The sequence below is a fragment of the Cuculus canorus genome, chromosome 1 (assembly GCF_017976375.1).
Source record: "Cuculus canorus isolate bCucCan1 chromosome 1, bCucCan1.pri, whole genome shotgun sequence".
NCBI lineage: Eukaryota > Metazoa > Chordata > Aves > Cuculiformes > Cuculidae > Cuculus > Cuculus canorus.
The window spans coordinates 95,024,242-95,046,008 of NC_071401.1; the positions used below are offsets into that span (position 1 = coordinate 95,024,242).

Sequence of the window (21,767 nt, forward strand, 5' to 3'; positions counted from 1 at the left end):
TAAATCAAGTAAATCAAGACAAGCAGTTGCAGAATTAGGAACTTCTATTTCATCTGTATTCACAGTGCTCCATGTGCTGAAACACTAAAATAAAATTAGCTTTGTGAAGTAGATCATTGTGTAGAGCAGAAGTAATTTGATTATTTAAGAAGCTACTCCTACGCCTACTCCTGCACTCATAAGCAAAAATCAAAGAGTAAAAAGGAGGCACACCTGTGCATTTTAGGCCACTACCTGATTTCTGTATGAATTAATCTTCAGCATGCAGTAATCCTTCTCTACAAGCTTTACATTAACTTTCCTTTCCTTTTCCTGAATCCCCATTAACATTTGAATCTGGGATTCCAAAGGCAGCATCATAGGGCAGGAAAAACAGAAAGAACAGGAAGATTTGAGGAGAACGGAACATAACTTCCGAGTTGTACAATTTTTTTCACAGTATTCTAATGGTGTACTTAACTGTATTCTTGTGAAGTAAGTTAAGCTTCTGACATACTCAACTTAATGCATGTCCAGATCGCATCTTCCTAAGCATATATGAATTTTGATCCTTTTTTTTTTTTTTTGTTTATCCCGTCAACTAACCAAAAAAGGACAAATATAAGAAAATACCCATAATCTAATGACAGCTATAAACAAAAGTGGCGGGGACAGTGGAAACTACCCACAGACACAGAAAAGACCAAAATGAGTTAAATTAAAAATGAGTAAGATATTTTTAATTTCCTAGAACTACTGATACAAAGTAATGCTATCAGAGCATATAGTTATAGACCAGAAAAAAATTATAGTAACTTAATGCTAGGCTAATAATTTTAAGCTACATGATGTATGGAGCTGATTAAGCAAATTAAATTTTTTACTTTTAATACTAGTAATGCATTAGCCTTACAAAAATAAGTATTTTAAAGGAAAAACGTGGCCTTAGCGCAGGAAGAATCTGCAACTTCTCCTGAATCCATTCTTGTCTTATGAGGTAATTAATCAGAATAGTGATTTCTGGTATCTACTTCCTCCAATTAAAAGAGAGGAAAGGATTATGTATGCCCCTATGATTTCATCAAGAACTCTGGGATACTCATAATTCACTGCTGGTAAGACCTGAGAAGGAGAATTCTTAATTTATTAATTTTATATCATTTTAAACAGCTGTTCATCAAAATGATCTATGATTATTTCCAAATGCATGTATCAAACACAGGAAAACATATTTAATCAGCTTTTGGGGAAGGGTGCTATAAATCCCTGAACGACCTCCAGCAACTTTTGTAGTTTTTCTTAGAAATTACGATACTAGCTCATGGTTTTAGACAAATTACTCTATGACTTCATTGAGTTTTGATACAATGATTTCCAGTGTGAGGTCTTATAGGAAAGGAAGGAGGAGAAGCAAAAACATGACTACCAGCAACAGGACAATATAAATCAGTGTAATCATATAACTTTTGTCTCTTGGTAAGTCCAGCTAAGCAAGAAGTACTAAATTTTTGAATGAACCAAGATTTTGAACAGTGTTACTAAGAGGTGACAAATAATTTACACTTAAGTTTGTATGCTAATGAATTCTCAGTTACCTTTTGCACAGTATAGAAGAGTTTATCTTGGATGGCTTTAGACTCTATCTTCGAATCAAAGTGATCTCTACAAATAACAGGACAACGGCATCATGAGCTTGTACTCATAATTTATATCTAATCTTACATTCAAGAAACAGCAATTTCTGTACTTGTATCAACCACATCACATTTGCTTACACACTAGATATTACTATGGCACACTTTCAGATTGCAATTAGCCCTGTAACACTATTAAGTATTATGATACTACTCATATATTTTTGGCTCAGGAATATCTAGGGCTTCAAGGAAGTAATAGGCTTAGGCATCATTTCATTTGTTTTCTTTCATATTCAGTTGAGTTGGGGTGGGATAGGTGACTACAGAACTTCCGCATACCAAAGGCAGCAGTTTTAAGTACGTGCTTAAGCTTCTTTCCCCTTCCCTACTCTTCCCAATCACCAGATCCTTTATCCTAGCAGAAGCAACTCTGAAAATCAAATACATGTAGCAGCTACGCATGGTGAGGGTAAGGAGAGCAGAGTTGTTCTTCCCAGCTTGCTCTTTCCACTACTGCAGCAGGAACTCCATGCACAACTAGAGAATGGAGAAATTATAATGAAGATGCAAAGTATCGCTTAATACTCTAAAACTAAATCCTCAATTCTAAGATTGCTAGTCAATGTTTAATGCTACTAGATTGCCTTTTGCTAATATACAATAAATTCTGTCGCATATTTGAAGGCGTCAAAATCCTCATCATCTGAGATAATTCTTTACCGTATCAGAGGATTCCCTAGGATTTTTGGAAGCCAAGCACATGCTAATTACAGAAATGGAGATAAGAGTGTAACTAATCATGCATCTCACTTGTGTTTTTTACAGGTCTAATAAACTCCCCTGTGAGAGAAGCTATTTTAAATTAACTGAACCACCTATGAAGAGTATTTGTTTCCATAGCGAATTCTACTGCTTCCCCTCTACTTTTAAAGCAAAAGGAAAAAAGAAGTCAGTGTCAACCCAGTTAAATAACATAAATGACCTCTCCTGTGACAAAGTTTCAATGAATACTCTAGCTATAGGGTATTCAAAAAGAATTATGGGGGAAAAGGACTGTATTATAATAAATATAGATTTAAAAAATGACAGGGTTTGTGGTCACACACACAGTCCATTAGGACTAGGGACACACAGGTTTCCTAATGGCTTAGACTCTTCTATATGAGAAATCTGCTTTAAAAAAATCACCACATAACGGAAACTTTCCTATATCAATGTAAATAGTTTATTTTGCTGTACCTTTCATCTGCTTTTCATCATCCTAAACACAATTAAAAAACACTAGCTGAAAAAAAAATACAGGCAAGAAAGTAAAGTTAGAGCTTAATTTGTCTAATTTCATGGCTCTGGTTAAAACACTGCAAGCTTCCATCTCTGCATGGCCTTAAGTAGTAAGTCATTATTTGCCTCAGTCTCCTGACAAATAAGTCAGTATTAAGTTCCTTTACTTTTTAACTATCTCTTAGATGAGGTAATCCATTCACATATTGAATCACCTAAAAATACAATAATTTCCCCAAATGTGCTTGGAGCATGTTGGACCCAGTATCACAGGAAATAATTCCTTCTTTTGTTAAACTTTGTTTTAAATAACAGACGTAAGCATACATTTTGTCCATAAAATATACACTGCTTTTCATCTCAACTAATTTAATTTTGGCCCAAACCCATCAAACATTTGCATTCGGCATCTTCTACGAGTACTTCAAATTAGATATCAATATGCTTTAAGTGAAAATTCAAGGCTACAAACAACTAAAGGACTTGAAATAGAAGTTCCTTTTTTTCTAGTATTCAGTTCTGACTTACAATTCTTTCCTCGCAGTCAAATCTCTCCTTTTCAGTAAGCATATGAAGTGTCAGAGAAGTGTTAAAAATTATTTGGTACAAAGACTAGTAGTACAAAGAGGCCTTGAAAATAAGATAGAGCTTCAGTTACATTGTGGCGTAAGTCTGAATGTAACAACTGGAACAAGATTCCTACTACCTTTTGCTTTAAATGAAGCGTATGTTTTGTTATGGCTATGCTGTGCGATTTGCTTTTGGGCAACAGTTTTTAAACAGCATTTATTAAAATTATGCCTTCCATTTACTAAAATTCAACTGAACTTTGGAAGGTATTTAGTCTTCAAGTAATAACTCAGGCTCATAATGAAAACTGAAGTTTTGTGAATTTTAATCAAGCATTTTAACATAAACTATATCCTGAGGACCATGTGAACAACGTAAATAAAACAATTAACAAAGAGTAGGCAGCAAGTCAAGGTTGCATTAACTCCTAAATTAACTCAAAACCACAATAAACAAAAAATAAATAAAGTTTCTTACCTCGCCTTTTCAGAGTAACCAGATTTGGGTTTTGGCCTTCCTTTGTTCTGGTGACTTTGGCCTGTAAAAAGAAAAAGTATTTCTAACAAAATGACCATCACCTAAAACAAAGGAAAAAAATTGCACAAGGAACTCATGTTTTGCTTTATAAATAACAGACCGTAAACATTTACAATATTGAAAATTAACACAACTAAGAAGTTTTTAAAAAAGCCACCTCTAAGTGTTACAGTATGAATTGATACTGTTTTTATTAAATGCAATAGTATAAGATTTTATTCATCCCATAAAGGGGAAAAAAATACTTCAAATAAAAAGAAACACCTTAAAATTGTGTAAGATATGATCTGACTCTACAATGTTGTAATAACTATAAGGTGGATTACAAGCTAAAGAAATCTGTATGTTATACAAAACAAATTATGCAGTCCTAGTTGATAACAAGATCTTTTTAAAGGTAATAATAGGTCACTACAGATGTTCAACATAGACTACAGAAATTTTTCAAAGCCTCCTATTTAAAAAATGCAGTGCTAAATGAGTTAAGTTCAACCAACGTTCATCTTAATAATGTAAACATATGAGCTGAATCAAGATAAATGTCTCTGATTACAAAATGAAGCGTTTGACCATATGGCAATAGTGGATTACAAAGACAAGAAAGAATTTTTCATGTGATGCCGTTCTATTTCGAACTCTGAAACTAACATCAAAGACTTAACACAAAACTTTACTAATAAACTTGAAAACTTCAGAGTTCAACCCATTGTTGCTGCTTAGTCACAGGGCTCTACAAGCTGAGTAAACAATTCATTAGTAACAAGGAAGAAGACGACTTGTACTACTTCATTGCAATGGGGTCAAAACCAGGAAGCAATGCCATTAACTGCAAAACAATCTCTCAACCATTTTCTGTGGAATTAAAACATGACATTAAGCATCTGACATGCACATACACACTCATGATTAGGTTGCCAAGTTTTTAATTTTCAAGAATCACAAGTCAGAACTGTACAAGGCATTAATGACTCGGCAGCAACAGTGACAAAATACACTCATAGGAAAGCTGCCTTCTAGTAACCGGACAATTAGACAAGCAAGGCAAAAAAAAAAAAAAAAAAAAAGTATTTCTGGACCAGTAAGGAAAAAACAAGCAGCTTACAAATTTAGCTGCAGAACTGCTGAGCATCACATGGTGCAAGTGTTCTTTATTAGATATGGTAAGTCCAAGAGGTATAGAGCAGCAGAGTTTTTTGCTAATTAAACCTAATGAATTTTACAAGGCATGTAGGAATGCCATCTTCTGCTTCAGCCACCTGTTCCAAGAGGTGATAGTTCCTGCTATAATCTCTCAGAAGCAGTTTAGAAGGCGACTGTAGCTTCCTAACACTGGACACAGTCACACAGAAAACACAGTCTAGCACTTGGATTCAACCCATTGGAGCACCTGTACCCAAACGTACGGTATTGATACCTAAATCACAAAATATTGCTTGATTTATTATTAGTGATGCTGAACTACCATAAAATGAAATTTGAAAAGTTAATAACAATAAAATTTCAGCAACTATCTATGCTTAAATATCTTTATTTCATGATAGTCAGGGGAATTATTTTAAACTATTAGATACAAAATACTATGAGAGACCAATTGTGGGAAAAATACAAATCCAACTGTTCCAGTAAAATCCCACTGGCTTGAATGACGTCTCACATACTCATATCTCAAGTTAAATTGTATGCTTATGCACTTCACACTTTGTTTCAAAAGTAACTTCTCATTAAAAACTACTTAATGATATAAAATCTATATTGGAGCAAAAATCAAGTGTCATGAAGACTGAACATGTTCATAATTATTTCATGAACCATTTATTGAAAGTGTCACACAGAAGCCTGAATAGGTGTCGGTAGAAACAATTTATATGCATTAAAAAGTCCAAAACTACACTAATAACCATTACAAATTCCTTATAGTAGAGATATTTAAACAATGGAAAACTTTCAATCTTTTGAAAGGCAGAAAGCACTTCAATCATATCATTTAACCATTTAGGGACATATTACCTTTTCTTCATTATATAGGCTCCTTTACCTTAAGAAACTGATTTTTCATTAAAACAAAACCTTACTGAAGATAAAACAATATAAGACTCCTCTCTCACCATCAAAAGAAAGAATTAATCAGGACTACTTTTCCATTGAATGATCTACTTTTAAAAGCCATTCAACAGAAATCACTGCAGAAAAATTTCTCTACACAAACTACCACTCGCAGACACCACACAACTTAAAGATACTACTTTCACATCTTAAAAAAAATGCTTTTAAAACAAATTAACAAGCAAATCCTGATGAATTATAGTTAAAATACTTAAGGAGCTATATTAATTCAACAGCAAACATGATTCACTTACCCCACAAACATTTTAAAGTATTAGTAGAAGTAGTATCGCTTTTGCTAGACATTCCGATTAGGAGCAAACAAAGATATTTAACAGATACATACACATGCTCAAAAAAATAGTACATGCAGACAAAAATTGAAATTAAAAAGGATAGTAACTTTAAGGTAAGATACAGTGGCATAAAGATCCTTTACATTAAATCTCCTGCAAGTCTTAAGCCTTTAAGTGAACAAGTGAAAAAGGAAGGTATTCTTCCCCACTCACAGTAAACTTGTATCAGCTAGAGATTCAGAGCATAACTCCTCCTTTCAAATCAAAGCCAAACCAAATATTCCCTTCTACATCAGTACTGACATAATAAGTAGGGGAGAGAAGGAGGAGGAGGAAAAAGAAGGAAGAAAAAAAGCCCATGGACTCAGCATGAGGTTTTTTGGAATTACTACATTCAATGTAGTATTTCTTAAGTCCTAAGATCTTTTTAGCCTAGAAGAATTCTCAGTTCTCTCCCAACTCAGTCGTTCATTACCCCTCTTCCCTCCTCAACCTGTCTAAAAAAAATCAGTTATCCTTCCAGCACTCTGCCCCTCCACCAGTATCAGCAACACAGACTGCAGACACTGTCCTTGAGCAATATCGGCAGCATAGGCAGACTGCCGACACCCTGCCCCTGACCAACATGGGCAGGACACTGCCCACATTATTCATGAAAAGTACAATTCTCCCAAATCTCTCTGCTGTTCGTGGAGCCAAGGGGCACTGCAACTCTTACCCACATTCAAAAGGCATTTGCATTATTTGTCTTGTTGCCATGTAAGCCGGACACCAAGTGTCTCTACCAGTCCACTGAAGCCAAGGCATCACTTACAATCCTGTGTTTGCTATCAGTGACTGGGCAGCAGTCATATGGGCACATAGTTGCTGATCTTTCCACCGCCTCAATAAAGTTTTCTTTTATAATGTGTCCTCAGACCTCATTACTATTTGGACCACACTTTCTCACTCACAAAAAGGTCTGGATTAACATAGTTGACAAGTTCATCCAGAATTCCCTATGGCCTCGCTGCATTTCTTATTTTGCCCCTCCACATCACCTACATATAGTTCCTCAAAACCAATTTGTCTTCCAGAGCTTGACTTTCCCTTTCTAAAACCCTTTCCAGATTTATGCTTTCTGCAATAAGTTCCTTCAACGCTTTACACTTACTTCTTTTCTTTTTTTATTATCCTACCACATGACATCTTTTCAACTGATTTGTCTTGACTCTTCTTTTGCAACCATTGCCACATTTTCCATCTCCCAATAAATCCTTTAATTCTTCAAGACGTTTGCATGTGTCCAAAACCTATAAAAGTTCTACCGCTAATTTTAAAATAATATATTGTAATATATCTCCACTGGCTTCCTAAAATTAAGTTTTGAAGTGCTCTGCACTTTGACACCTATTCAGCTAAGAAGACCAAAGAACAGTACAACTGGGCATCAAGGACTTCAAAACATTACGTGGTCAGGACTAGAAGCACCCACTGCCTTGGAGGTCACAACTTTTAGAACAGAGCGCAAGCATGCAGCTAGTCCAGATTCAGCAGAAGTATTCCATACAAACATTATAATTAAGAACAACTCCTGAATGTCAGGGAAATATCTTACGCTTTCTTGGTTAAAGCACGTTTAGCAGGCGACTGAAAACTCAAGTAAAATTCAGGAAAATATCTCAGTTTGAAGATCAGAACTGCTTGTGCTTCACTTTTACCACAAAATAACAACTCTGGCACTGTGAGAGCTTTGCGGAGTGGGAGTCCTCTCTATAAAAGTCTATAAAAGGGGGTGGGCGGGTTGTTATCCATTAAAAAACCCAAATGAACAATAAACCACACCAAATTATACCTCTTAAAGTTTGTAGCAAAAGATCCACTCTGACAAATATTTTGTGGCCTACTTCCTCTCTAACTATAGGATTATTTTCTTAAGGATCCATATGCTGCTTTTAGTAATCACAAATGAATTATGAATATTGAAACTACTCGCACGCTTCTCTTAAATTTAGATCCTTTTAGTTCCCATACCTGTCTCAGAAGGAGGGAAAGCATTTCTAGCCTGTGACTCAGCATTCTACTTTTTAGTTCCAGTTTCAGTTCTGAATTCATCCACGTAAAGTAGATTCAAACTACAAAAGCATGAAAGAAATAAGACAAATACAGGAGAGAAGTATCTAAGCATGCTAATAGGAAAAGAAGTGAAACATGATACCTTAATGTTGTCAAAATAACATTAGATACACTTTTGCTTATTAACAATGGCAACAACAAGGGAAGAACCAACTCAGACTTGATAAACAGCAAAACCGAACTCACTTGGTGGAAACTCCAGAGACGAACCTTTGCCTTCTGTTCCCTGGATGTCAGTCACCTAATGACAAATATGTTAGTTTGGTTTTACACAGATAACCAAAAAATAGTACGTATTACTCACTAAATTTAAACAACGGAAAAAACTAGAACACTAAAACTTAACAAAGGAATCACAATGACAATATGGCATATTAAATCGTGAAAAGGTAAAGAAAAATAATTTCATTAATCAGAGTACAGTTCTACACTAATACTTGCCCCTCAACTCATATCCATTTTTATTATCTATCAGTTTGACAAATACTTGCCTTTTTTTCAGTAATAGCAATCCTAAAGGAAGATAAATTTACACAGACTTACATTATGAAGATTTTCATAGCATAAAAGCAGATGAAAGTTGTAACACAGTGGACAGTGAAAAGCCTTTAAGCACTTCTTGTGTGTTCTACAGATCCCTTTCTTTTCCAAGAAGTTCTAAGCTTCATTTCCTTCCTTTTGTCCTTATACACTGGTTTCATTTTTCCCATTAATCAGTCATCTTTTGCTGCCCTGTTCTCCTCTGAAACCTGACACATTTTTTCACACCTGCGTGCTAAACTGTTTTGACCTTTCTAGTGGAATTATTTATCATCTTCTTTTCTATGTTATATAGCTTATTTATAACACACTACATAGGTTGTTTGTTATAATTGAGCCTATTAATTAGCTTGTAATAACAATGGTAAAGATCATCAGAGAGAGGTATAAACATTCCTTTAAATTAATAATTAACATGAAAGAGAAGAACTGCCTATTAGCAGACTGGAGGTTGATTATTAAATTTTTAATTCCATGACATTACAGCAGGACTGTCACAGTCTATATGCATCTAGCAAAGCAAACCACTCGGGAAAATTTAAGCACAGGAACAGTTCAGAGGGTCCCCATAATACTAGAAATACGACAGGCACTAAGACAGTAATGCCTGGGAAATTCCATGGACATTCACTAACAAAAACCACCTAAAACAACGTTAACCCCAACAAAATCTCCCAACTTCCCGTTTTCTGGGGGCATAGTTTTGTTTTTTAGTGAATAAAAACGTATGTTCGGTTTTGGCTGGGATCAAGGTTTTTTTTTTCATAGCATAACCAAAACAGTGCTGATAACACAGAGATGTTTTCACTGTAACTGAGCAGTGCTTGCAGAGATTCAAAGACTTAGCTGTTTCACACGCTGTCCCACCAGCAAGTAGGCTGAGGGTGCACAAGAAGCTGAGAGGGGACACAGCCAGGACAAATGACCCCATGACCCAAAAGGATATCACAAACCAGAGAAAAAGAAGAAGTTCCACATTACTGCAACTGTCTTCCCAAGTAACCATTAAGTATGATGAGGCTCTATTTTCCCTGGAAACGGCTAAATACCTGCCTGGAACTAGTGAATTAACTCCGTATTTTCCTTCATTCATATCTGCAGCTTTTACTTTTCCTGCTAAACTGTCTTTACCTAAATGCACAAGTTTTCTCACTTTTACCCCTATGATTCCTGTTGAGGGGAGTGCGCAAGCAGCTGCATGAGCCTGAGCTGCCTACCACAGGTAAACCATAACAACACAGTAAGCCATATCACTTTCAACAGTAAGATAACCTACTAAGAGGCAAGATAAGAGGCTTTTGCTGGTGGATTTCTTTGGTCATCCTTCACTAATATATATCCTTACTTTAGGTAGTTTTCAGACACAAAACTCAATCATGAACAATGTTTATTCTATTAAACTTCTGTGATGGATGCACTCAACAGCTTGACCAAACTAGTGGTGGCTTTGTTCAGGCCTCAAAGGGAGTAAAGGTCCAGGCCGTGACCAGGCCAAGAACTTCCCTAGTTCCAGCCTGTTCTTTGAAAACTCACACAAGGGTAGGGTGACATGGTGACCTTTGATGTATATGAGCTTGGAAACTGGAACACTGATCATGTGATTAACACATAAATAACAGATGGTTCTTCCAAAACTAATTTGGTCAAGGAACAACAGAAGTTGCGGGTACAAAGAATCTCAAGCTTACATTTTCCATAGCATGTAGTTTGACTACGAGCCAACCACTTCATTCCATAAGTACGACAGTCTGAGTGAGCTTTTTTTCTTGTGCTCTCCCTCCTAAGTAGCTGGCAGCATGGCACTGATCTCCCCTTGAGTTAGGACACCCCTCAAGGTTCCTCCCTGAGGTTGTGACACATCTTACCAACTGCAGACCTTTGATAAATGACCAATACCACACAACTCTGCATCACATGGCCTTAAGATCTTGTATTGGTAACTTTGAATTACCATTATATCTGTTCACTAGAGTAACAGATTGAACCTTGCCATCAGGCTTTAAGCCTCACTTTTACACCACCTTACTTCAATAAAACCACTTTTGCTGCTACCCTTTGGCAGTGTTTCTTTCAGCAGTCTAAATCTGTGCCATGACAGCTTCACTCCCTAAGGATTAAGCCTTCCTCACCAAGAAAGCTAACAGAAAAAATGTAGTAGAATATCTGTGCTTCTGAACAGTCTTTTAAATTGAAAGAATGAATCAAAGTGCTACTAAAATAACACAAATCTATCTTGCATTTTAGCAATACACTTCTTTTGAACACACAAGCCAAACTGATATTTGAGAACCACTAGACCTTAGTTTTAAATAAATTCCACTTAAGCATAGTATTTAACCAGCATTTTTCCCATAGAGAAGGAATGTGTTTATGAGAGCATGAAAATAATGGTCTATAATTATGTAAACAGCTTAATGTCACAATATGAGTGCAAAGTAGTGCTCCAGTATAGCAAACTCCCTGTATACAAATTAACTTTAGGTAAAGCATCTTCCGCTGAACTTCATCACTCCCATACATGTTAACTGCATCCTCTCTCGAAGCCAAGGGGAGCCCACATCTTAATGCACACTGACAGGCAGGACTGGACAGTTAATGGGTCAGACACAACTTTAGTCTCACTTTAAATAACCCCAAACAAACTCATCTTCTCCTGACAGCGTACACCTCTACCTTCTCATTCAAGCAACCACTTCCCACGTCCTTTCAAATCCAAATTTCTGAACACAGATTTGGTAGTTAAATATTACAGGAAAAGTGCACTTGGCTGAGAAAGTACACCGTTACTAAAACACAGTGGCTGCAAAATTTCACTACATCATTGAATAATGCATAGCAGGATGATGAAAATTAATACACTGCTAGTTTTTTCATTCCAGATGTAGCATAACTTACCCTGGTATCATGTTTTTGACGACGATGATCCTTAGGATCAGACTGTGTTCCCTTTTTGTCTTCTTCTAGCTCATCTTGCTCTTGAGAGATTAAATGAGATTCTGAAGAACTGCAGTCTCTGATATGTAAAAAGAGAGAACCCTTGTTCTTCCAATGTTGATGTCCGTATTTAAGATGCATACCATATATGTATCATGAAGAAAAAGATAAATACAAGAAGTCTGCCCCTTGTAGAAGTATTATGGCATTAGCATACTTAAAGAATTTGATCAAACAACCATTCTTTATGTCTTCAAATTGCACAGTCCAAGACCATGCAAAAAATGGAACAATAAAAGAACAACCATTTCTGTAAATCATAGAATCACTAGTTTGCAAAGGACCACTGGATCATCCAGTCCAACCATTCCTAACAATCCCTAAACCATGCCCCTCAGCACCTCATCCACTTGTCCCTTAAACACCTCCAGGGAAGGTGACTCAACCACCTTCCTGGGCAGCCCTGTTTCAGCGCCCAATGACTCTTTCCATGAAAATTTTTTTCTTTATGTCCAGCCTGAACCTCCCCTGGCGGGGGAGGCAGAATGGCAATGAATTTAAAAAAAAAAAAAAAACAACAAAAAAACCAGAACCCAAACAATCTTGCCCAAGGCCACAGTTTATTTGTGTGATATAGAAAGGGGGAAAAAAAAATTCAGTTCTTCCACAATTTTCAGGTTTACAAAAAGCCTTTTTGATAGTTTACTTACTGTGTTGTTTTGAATGATAACACACCAGTACAAGGAGATCATCAAAAATAAAGACCATCCAGAAAAATGTTTAATACGTAAGTTACAGTATATATTGTAACTTAACTGAATCTGCGAACAGAGTCTCTCACTCTCTGAGTGAGAGCACTGTGCAAAAGCACAGAACAGATGTGGCAAACACAAGTTTCTACATATCAGGATACACGTTCATTTTTATCATTGCCAAAAAGCATTTGCTAGCACTCAGTTCCTCAAATCAGCTTAATCTTCCACTGAACTTTATATAGCAAAGTTAACACATTTTTAGGCACCAAATTGCCTTAGGAGCGAAGTACTTCAAGTTGGGAGAAAAATCATGAAAATGTAGCTGCTTCCTATTATTTCTACAACAGGCAAACTTAATGCTTCAGGAAACTGCTCGGAAACATAACACATCTCAAGATAGCTTACTTAGTTCCCAGAAGTCCTCTTTACTCCTAGGCTGCACTCTGGTTGCAGTTCTGGAAAGCTTATTCCTTCCATTTTCATTTACTGATAAGTAACAAAATTCAAGCAATATCTATACTAAGCAGTACTTAAATTTTATGTATATTTTATATATATTAAATTTATAAATAAAATATTACTTGTATTTTTATTAGTTTATATAAGCATTGCTCCTTTTTAAAAAAGCAAACTTGACAGTTGCTTACTTTTTTCCAAGCAACTTCTTTTGGTTTGGTTCATGTTCTTGAATACCTATAGAAAATTACATAGGAAGGAAAAAAAAAAAATCAGCTAGCTTCAAAGACAAGTTACTAATTAAGGAATTTTGCTCTGTCAAAGGTAGATTTTGAAATGAGGAAATCAATTACCGCTGATTTCTTCTATTGTCTTCTTTAACTTTTCATTTTGTTGAACGAGATCCTTAAGTCCATCAAAAATATTCTTGCACAGTTCTTGAGCTCTCTTATTAGCTTCCAAAGCCAGTTTGTGTTCCCCAAGTAATGACAGCGCCTTACAGAAGTGGTAGTGACCCTACATAGACAAATGTTTGAATTTCAAGCATTCGTTCACAGAAATAAGAAAACCAATTTCTATCTGAAAGAGCTGCAGCAGACAATATAAAGTAAAATTTAACATACTTAAAAATTATCTGCTCCACCTGTTTTGTGTCACATGATGAATAATCAAAATTTTCAACTAAGCACACTGAGACAGAAAGCTGGGAGTAGTATCTAGCCTCTGGCTTTGGTAAAGAGCAAATTTTCTTTTTCCCCTCATCTCAATTACTACTTCGCAATTTTGTAATCATCCCTTATTTACTCTTCCTTAGGCCAAGAATATTGGGAAATACATGTTGGGCAGGCATTAATCAGGATTTTTTTATTGTAAGGACTAAATATACTCTTTTTCAAGCATTGCGATAACGTAGCTATGCACAACAACGTAATCAACATTTTCTTCTGTCTTTACGCATGCAGAACACCATGTAACAACATTTACAAGCACACCAAAATAACACTTTTAATATAAAAATACAAGCAAACTGTGTACTTGGCTGATCGAAGCAGAATTCTGCGTCCACAAAGATGCTGTGTTCATCCTACTATCATTAGCGCTAAACATGTAACACGCAATCATGTCACATCTACCTGGGACAAACCAGTAATTCAGACTCGGGGTTCTTATACTGGTTTATAGCACCAACAAGGAAAATTTGGAAATGTATATGAAACTAACCTTCGGCCAATTAGGCTTCAAAATAATGGCTCTTTTTCCATCAGCAAGAGCTTTCCTTGGAGAAGAAAGGAAAAAAGATGAGGTATTTATTATTTATACTTCAGAAAAATCTACAAATCAGATGTACAAAGCACTACAAAAGCATAAAAGCACAGTTAATTCACCCGCATAAAGGCATAGTCAGATAATGCTTCTCAGATGAAATTTATCAGGGTTAAAATGTTATAGTATTTCACCCATCAACTATTTCTTCCCTCCCCTTTTCTACTAGGTTCTTCCAGCATTTCTGCGCAGGCACCTACCCCTTAACTGGGTTCTAAAAACGTGTTCCTTTAAAAAGCAAAGCCTTAATAAAAAAAGCCTGGATACCAAACCAAAGTACCTTGACAGAAATTATATTACAGTAACATAATCATAGCTAGAGATTTGAAGGCGCAAATATTACCTGCTGAGCACTGAAAGACAGTAGCCTCCAAAACTCCCAACAACTGAAGCCCAAAGTATACACCCAAGTGACTTTTTATACACAAGGTGCTGTGAAATAACCAGAATTACAATTTTGGACAGGTCAGAAGAGAAGCAGACTACCCCCACAGCTACAGGAGAGAACAGAGGGCAGCAGCGATGGCTTCTGTTGATACCAACGCTGTCTGAAGTTATGGAGTTCGTATACCTTTGGGATATACCACTCCTCCTTCACTGAACCACAGCTGTGTGTCAGATAGCAGGACAAATACCTCACTCCTTCATTGCCTGGGTCATGCTGACTCACTGAGGCCTTTAGAAAATGTCTGCACCAAGACAACCTGAGAGGCCTCCAAGGTGTTAACCATTTTCCTTTCACAAACAAAAGCAATATGAAAAATAATCTCATTTCATATGAAAGTGTTCATCGATTGCCCTGTCACTACCATTGTTTTTTGTAACTGTTATAGCAGGAAAGCTTGTACAGAGGGATCTGAAGGAGAATGAGATACTCTGTGTTAAAGAAAGCTAGATACTAAAGAAAAGCCTGAAAGACTCAATTTAAAGATGTTTACAGAACAAAATCCTTCAGAGATTTCAGGAATAATTAATTCAGTGAAATGCAAATGAGTCAGAACCACCCCCATACTGAGCAGAGAAACCCCAGTAGTAATGTAGTAGTAATGTCAGAAACTAGAAAAAAAATGAAGCACCAGACTCATTCTCTAGGGTGTTCTGTTATGTTTTGTTTATGAAGGACAACCAGTCCTTCCTCCAGTGCCACCTTTTGACTGCCTCGTGCACTGCTAGGGAAGTTGCCCCAAGTACTGTCAAAATTTCAAAAAGGGAGACTCAGCTGTGGTGAAAGGTCCTGTCCCATACCAAAGCCTGGGAGTGAATATGACTGCTGCCTCTCACTAGGCTCTGAAAACAAGAGGCATACATATGCCTTGGGTAAAGCCATGAACTCTCCAGCAGATGATCTGTAGAACACTACAGAACTGCAGCATTGGTACCACCAGTACGGGCCTAAGCTCAGTAGCAAGTGTGCAGAACCTCAAGACTGACGTTTCTCAGTCTCCCTCAGTGTGAACTACAGCTAGACGGGCCTGCAGCTTTCTTCCACTCGTCTTAATTGTGGCAGCAATTTCTGTAATTGACCTGGTGTCCACAGCTAATTTGTTCCACCTTTGTTTATCTTGGTGTGGTACAACCATAGATATAGACTGAATAACTGCTTGTTACTGCGGTCTATACAGAAGGAGGAATTTATGACTCCAAAATGATGATGTTCTGTAAAGAAATACAACCCTGATATGACAGCAGAGGCCTTGAGAAGTGGAGACACAAGATGCAACACAGATTAGTACAGGCACAAGATAACAAGAGATGGGGCACAAGCTTTAGACATGAGACCTCATGGTTATAAATAATTCACCAATGATCAGTGGTGAACATGCCAAAGCCAGACAGACTTTCTGAGTAACAAAGAAAAAGTAATAGCTATAAAAAGTACCACGTATAGCAAACTCAGATGTAAAACGGCTGCACATGAACAAAGACAAAGCAAAGGTGCAATAGCATGTTAGCAAACACAGAAGTGACTCCAAGGGGATCCCAGAATAAGGAAAAGGAAACCATCATCATGAACATCACATTCCTCCCAGAGGACTCGGCATGCCAATCAGCTCTCTAATCCCACTGCTACAGCAACAGAACTACCAACTTTAGTACCCACTCAAAGGAAGGGGGAGGGGTGAGCATAACATTGCTACTATCTCTTTTTATTTAAACCATTAGATCTGAACTAACAACGAGACCCTTAATACTTCACTTGAGTCACAAGTGCAAGACTACAATCATACTAACAATAAATTCTTGGGTTGACTTTTCATAAAAGGTATACATCCACTTCGTGCATAAACAAGATTTTAGAACCGGCTTAAGGAAAATAATCCTCCTACCCACAATGAGGTATAATAAAACAATACTCACTGCTACTGAGATTTTTTTCCCCCCCCCTCCGTTCATAACAGCTCCCCCCCCAGTTTTAAATGGTATTACATATTGCCAACAGATATACCTCATATTATTCATTTTTTTTAATATCAGTTTTATGAGGTAAAAAAATTATTTTTTTAAGTATATTGCCAATTTTTAACTGCAGATCCCACAACATCTCAGATGATAAACAAGGGATTACTCACTTGTACTGTTTTGTAAGAATTAAACAAAGAGCTCGGTTTCCATACAGAAGATGGTTCATAGGACTTAAAAAAAAAATAATTAAGAAAAGTTAGTAACATAGATTACTTTCTAAAATCTGAATTGAAAAAAAAGTAAGTTTTCACAATAAATGTTTGCAAGCACTCTAGCACCAATAATTATATACAAGTTTCCTTGAACAGTCCCATTGCTTTACAAGTTAAGTCACTAGGCATAATAATTTTAATTATGTAATGATTTGGAAGATTTGGGCCCACTACTGCAACTTCCAACCAATTCAATTAGTTTTCAACCTACTTAAAAAAACCCCATAAAAAGTAGAGATTTAAACTCCTTCCCCAACTCACCAGGCTCTAACAAATGTATCAAAGCAAACCTTCAATCGTGCAAAGGTATGGCTAATATGTTCCTTCTCAGCTTTGTTAAAAAAAAAAAATACCGAGAGACAAAACGCCCAAACATACAAATAAAAAGCCATGAAGCATGAAAAGTCCAGCTCAACTCTCATAAACATCTCATTTTAGTTTGTTCTGGAATTTCTAATTTTGAAGGCCCAACTAAATCAAACATCCAATGAGCGCTTCTGGATCACTGGGTCTACAACTTTTTCATAGCCCTCTGCCTGACTGGACAGATTAAGAGCATATCTAAAGAGCTAAAGAATTCATTGCCCCCTCAGTGTACCTAGCAGAGAATGAGGGGGGCAATTAGTATACGTAATCCAGCAATCACTTGAAAGGAAGCCAAGGGAGAGTGCAGCTAATTAGCGAAGGAGTATGAAAGTCAGCTCACACTGGAAGAACGAGAAAGGGAAGACAGTGCACAGAGAGATGAAGGAGGATTTTCTAGCTGCTAGTCATGACTGAGCTGTCCTTCACCTTCCAGCAGGGTCTAGAGGACAACGAGCAGTTTCTAGCAAATAGCTGTAACAACAGCTTAGCTCCGCAGCCCCTACAAACTACGAGACTTCCTTTGCTCTTTCTAAGCCACGGAATTTTCCTTTGCTCTTTCACTGAATTCTGCTCCCCCGTCCCCATCATTAGCTACCCTGATGCCTTCTCAGCCTGCCCTCATCATCTCAGAAACAGTCACCTGGTGGAAGTCAGCCTACTCAGCTATTCAAGGAGGCTAAAATCAGCTTCAATTCGGGATGTATTCCACTATGTGACATAAAATCTAAAGCAAGGCATCAACAATATGCTAATCTTTTCAGCTGCACAATTATAAAGCTATGGACTTCACAATGAAAAAAACAATTTGCACTATCAATTTTTAATGAAAGGTGGAACTTCATGAATTTCAACATATTTTATACACACCGGAACTTGTAAAAGCAGCATTTGCTCAACTACAACACAAGCAGCAATTACATGAAAAGCAAATTAAGCCTATCACATACAGAGTTGCCAAGAACAGACGCTTAAATATTTGTTCTTATTCACTCTTTCTGCATCATAACCGAGATGATAAATATTTGCAAAAGTTGGCCATACATTCAGCTGGAAAAATATTTAGGACGAATCACATCAAAAGTGGCTGTTCACACCAAATAACTTATTTCCTTTCAGGTTTACTATACATACCGTTAGCCAATTTAGATCAGCTTTAAAACATAAGTGAGCTTTTGAGGCAGTAAAAGTGCAAACAACCACTAGTAAGAATAAATAAAATAGAACAAAAAGTGGGTTTTTTTGCGTGAAGTATTATTTGGCCTGTAAGCAGACTAGCTCATGCAAAACTACACATAATCAGGATACATCTAAATAAGCTGAACACAATCCAGTTAACCAGTTTAGTTCTTACCAAAATTCTATGGCCTTAGTATATGACATTATAGCATCATCAAAGTTTCTTTGGGAAAACTCCTCGTTTCCTTTCTGTTTCATAAATTCACTGTTCTGTGAAATCAAGAAAAAACAATTTGGCAACCACTGTAATTAACCTCAGCTGTAATGAGAAGTAAACAAAACATTTAATAACAGGCAGCTAAGTTTTTATGCTTGTAAAAACAGGTTACATATGCACTATTAGTTGTAATTTAATACTTCTAAATCATTGCAATTAATAAGCTTAAAAGTGTACAAATGAGTGTTAGACAGACAAGAATATAATGAACAATAACTAAAAAAACAGGACTAACTCAAAAGGTCTCCTGGGTTCCATAATATAGTCATCATCAAAAGTAAGCATGTGTTAAACAGCAAAGTAGGCCTTGTACAGCACAACTCAACCAGTTCCCTACACAGCGCCTTTCAGCATAGCTCCTAAACTATGCAACTGTAGTCAGGAAGATACAGGAATTAATCAGACTAATAATCATAAAAAACAAATACTACGCTAAAGGAACACATGGCAAAGAATTTGAAAGCATCTTATTTCTGTTTTAAGAGGATGAAGTTCAACAATTGTCTACCAATACGCATTTCCTGAGTTTTGCAGTGGATGAAGAGGGGAACACTCTCCAACGTACACTGGTGGCATAAACAACTAATGCTCTATTTATTAGGCCAGGACTTCTCAAGGTGACTATTCATATCAGGACAATTACTCACTCAAGCTTCTGAAACCTTTATATTTAATCTTTGATCATTCAGTGATTTTTATAATCTTCAATGATACAAAACACCCTCAAAAAATAACAAAAAAAAAAAAAAAAGCACAAACACATTCTAATATCTTCTCTCACCTTTCTACACTTTTCACACGTCAAAACTTTAAATTCTTCAACTAAATTACAATCTTCCAAAGCAACTTTAGTAATGCCACAATTGCCTGCAGACAAGATCCAGAAAAGTACGGTGAGTGAAAATGTTACCAAGGACAGGAAGTAGGGTTTATTTACCTTTTGCTGCTAAAAGTTATGCTCTGTTTTCTGACTAGAAGCAAAATTTGACATAACAATAAATAGGAACATTTGACATAAATAACAGGAACAAATTAAGCAACAGAAGCATTCAAAAGAAAAGGAATTATTTATTATTAGGCAAGCCCAAAATAAACGGCTGCAGATCGCCAAACACTTAAGCCCTTGCCTAATTTCAAGCAATCATGAGAAACTCGATTGTATTGTAAAGGAATTTACATTTTAAAGACCTCTAAAGATTTGTATTTTAAAGAATTTGTACTTCAGTACTTAACAATAAAAACATTCTTCTCTTCAGATGGACATTTGATTTCTACCACCCTGTTACTTACTGCAACAGCTGAGTTAGAATACTATATGCAAAAAGTAAGACTAGAATACAGGCCATTTAATATGCATCAGAACAAGCAGTCAGGGAGCTTCTCGTTCTTGCAGCAGCAGTTCTGCTGCCAGTGTTAATATCTCACAGTAACACTCATGAGCTACACAAGCTAATATTTTTTAACATTACTAACGTTTCAACTAATATTTTGACAAAACCCTCTGCAAAATGTTTAACTCAAATAATATTTTGTGCAACTTTCAACTTAATGCTAAGCTAAGGATAGCAGGGAACACACACAGCTCACAATGAACATCAAAGTGAAAAAATATTCTGAATTCCTCTTTGGAAAGAGAACATGCACTGCAAGTACAACCCATGTACAGAGAACCAAGGAAGAATCTGCTTGTCCAATAAGTGAAAAGCAAGAAAAGAAACCACAGAACCACCATTACTTCTCCGGTCACTAACAAAATACATACAAATATTATGTCATAACTACAAAACAGGTGACTTTCCTCACCCTTGTTTTTTCAAAAGTGTTCATACTTACATACAGCAAAGAAAACTTCAAGACAGACCAAACCAAAACCAGCAAGATCATCCAGCTTCTGCAGGAAACTGAAACCACCTGTGTATCTGACCCAGTCAAGTGCATCTTTAACATCAAAGACACCCTATTTCAATTGAAGAAAAGGAAAACAAAGGAAAAAAGTTAATAACTCTATACAAAGCAAAGTCCTAAAACAAAAAATGCAACCACCAACAGGTCATTGGCGATGTATTGGAAGTATTCCATGTAAATGTACCAAACAATACTACTGTAGCACTTACACTAGGCACTTGTTCCTGATTTGTTAGCCTTTGAAGCAGACAACAGCACACCCACGTAAGTATCTGGATAACTTAAGCATGGCATAATACAACAGATTCACAAAACAAAAACAGTCATTCTTTTAACTGGAGAGCCATTCAAATTATAGAATTTTATTTAGAAACTCCTTTCAGTGATTGCACACAAAACTGCTTCAGTGTGAAGGGACAAGGCTGATTAAAAAACCTAACATTCTCCAGGCTGTTAGACATGCAGACCTGGGCTAAGACTTAATTCCACAAATCATGACTCCTTTCACTCAAACTGAATTTAAACCATTTGAGCTATAGAGCTCTGTTTGAAAGGCAGAGATTGAGTGAAACATGTCTATTACCTTGGATATTCCACATAATCTGGGTCTACGGATCTGCAAAAATAATTTGAAAACCCACATGACTAAGACAGATGCCAAAAAAATATCGTAACTGGTTTACCCAGCAGTAACATACAGTTGTAGCTATTCTGCTTATTCTTTTGCTATCAGCTACGATATTGTCTCCCAGCTTCAGTACTGTTATTTTAGGGTTTTAGCCATTAACTTATGGAAGGCAGCAGAAACTAGAAAGTGAGGGGAAAGGTTACAAACTAGGATG

At 36.4% G+C, this 21,767-nt stretch overlaps 1 protein-coding gene across 7 annotated transcripts in view; it reads right to left on the reverse strand.

Moving 5' to 3' along the window:
* Positions 1-21,767, reverse strand: part of TTC3 (tetratricopeptide repeat domain 3) — a 64,279-nt gene that overhangs the window by 32,582 nt on the left and 9,930 nt on the right. For 5 of the 7 annotated variants that reach the window (XM_054087450.1, XM_054087466.1, XM_054087438.1 and 2 more), the window contains 11 exons: positions 20,854-20,977; positions 19,802-19,887; positions 18,919-19,013; positions 17,097-17,159; positions 14,425-14,479; positions 13,557-13,719; positions 13,395-13,440; positions 11,954-12,071; positions 8,705-8,759; positions 3,945-4,005; positions 1,575-1,641 (listed from right to left, as the gene is read on the reverse strand). In XM_054087450.1, the coding sequence (XP_053943425.1) occupies positions 1,575-1,641; positions 3,945-4,005; positions 8,705-8,759; positions 11,954-12,071; positions 13,395-13,440; positions 13,557-13,719; positions 14,425-14,479; positions 17,097-17,159; positions 18,919-19,013; positions 19,802-19,887; positions 20,854-20,977 (933 nt within the window). Of the gene's footprint in view, positions 1-1,574; positions 1,642-3,944; positions 4,006-6,361; positions 6,570-8,704; positions 8,760-11,953; positions 12,072-13,394; positions 13,441-13,556; positions 13,720-14,424; positions 14,480-17,096; positions 17,160-18,918; positions 19,014-19,801; positions 19,888-20,853; positions 20,978-21,767 lie in introns of those variants that run through there. The other 2 variants (XM_054087459.1, XM_054087476.1) reach the window with 2 other exon arrangements.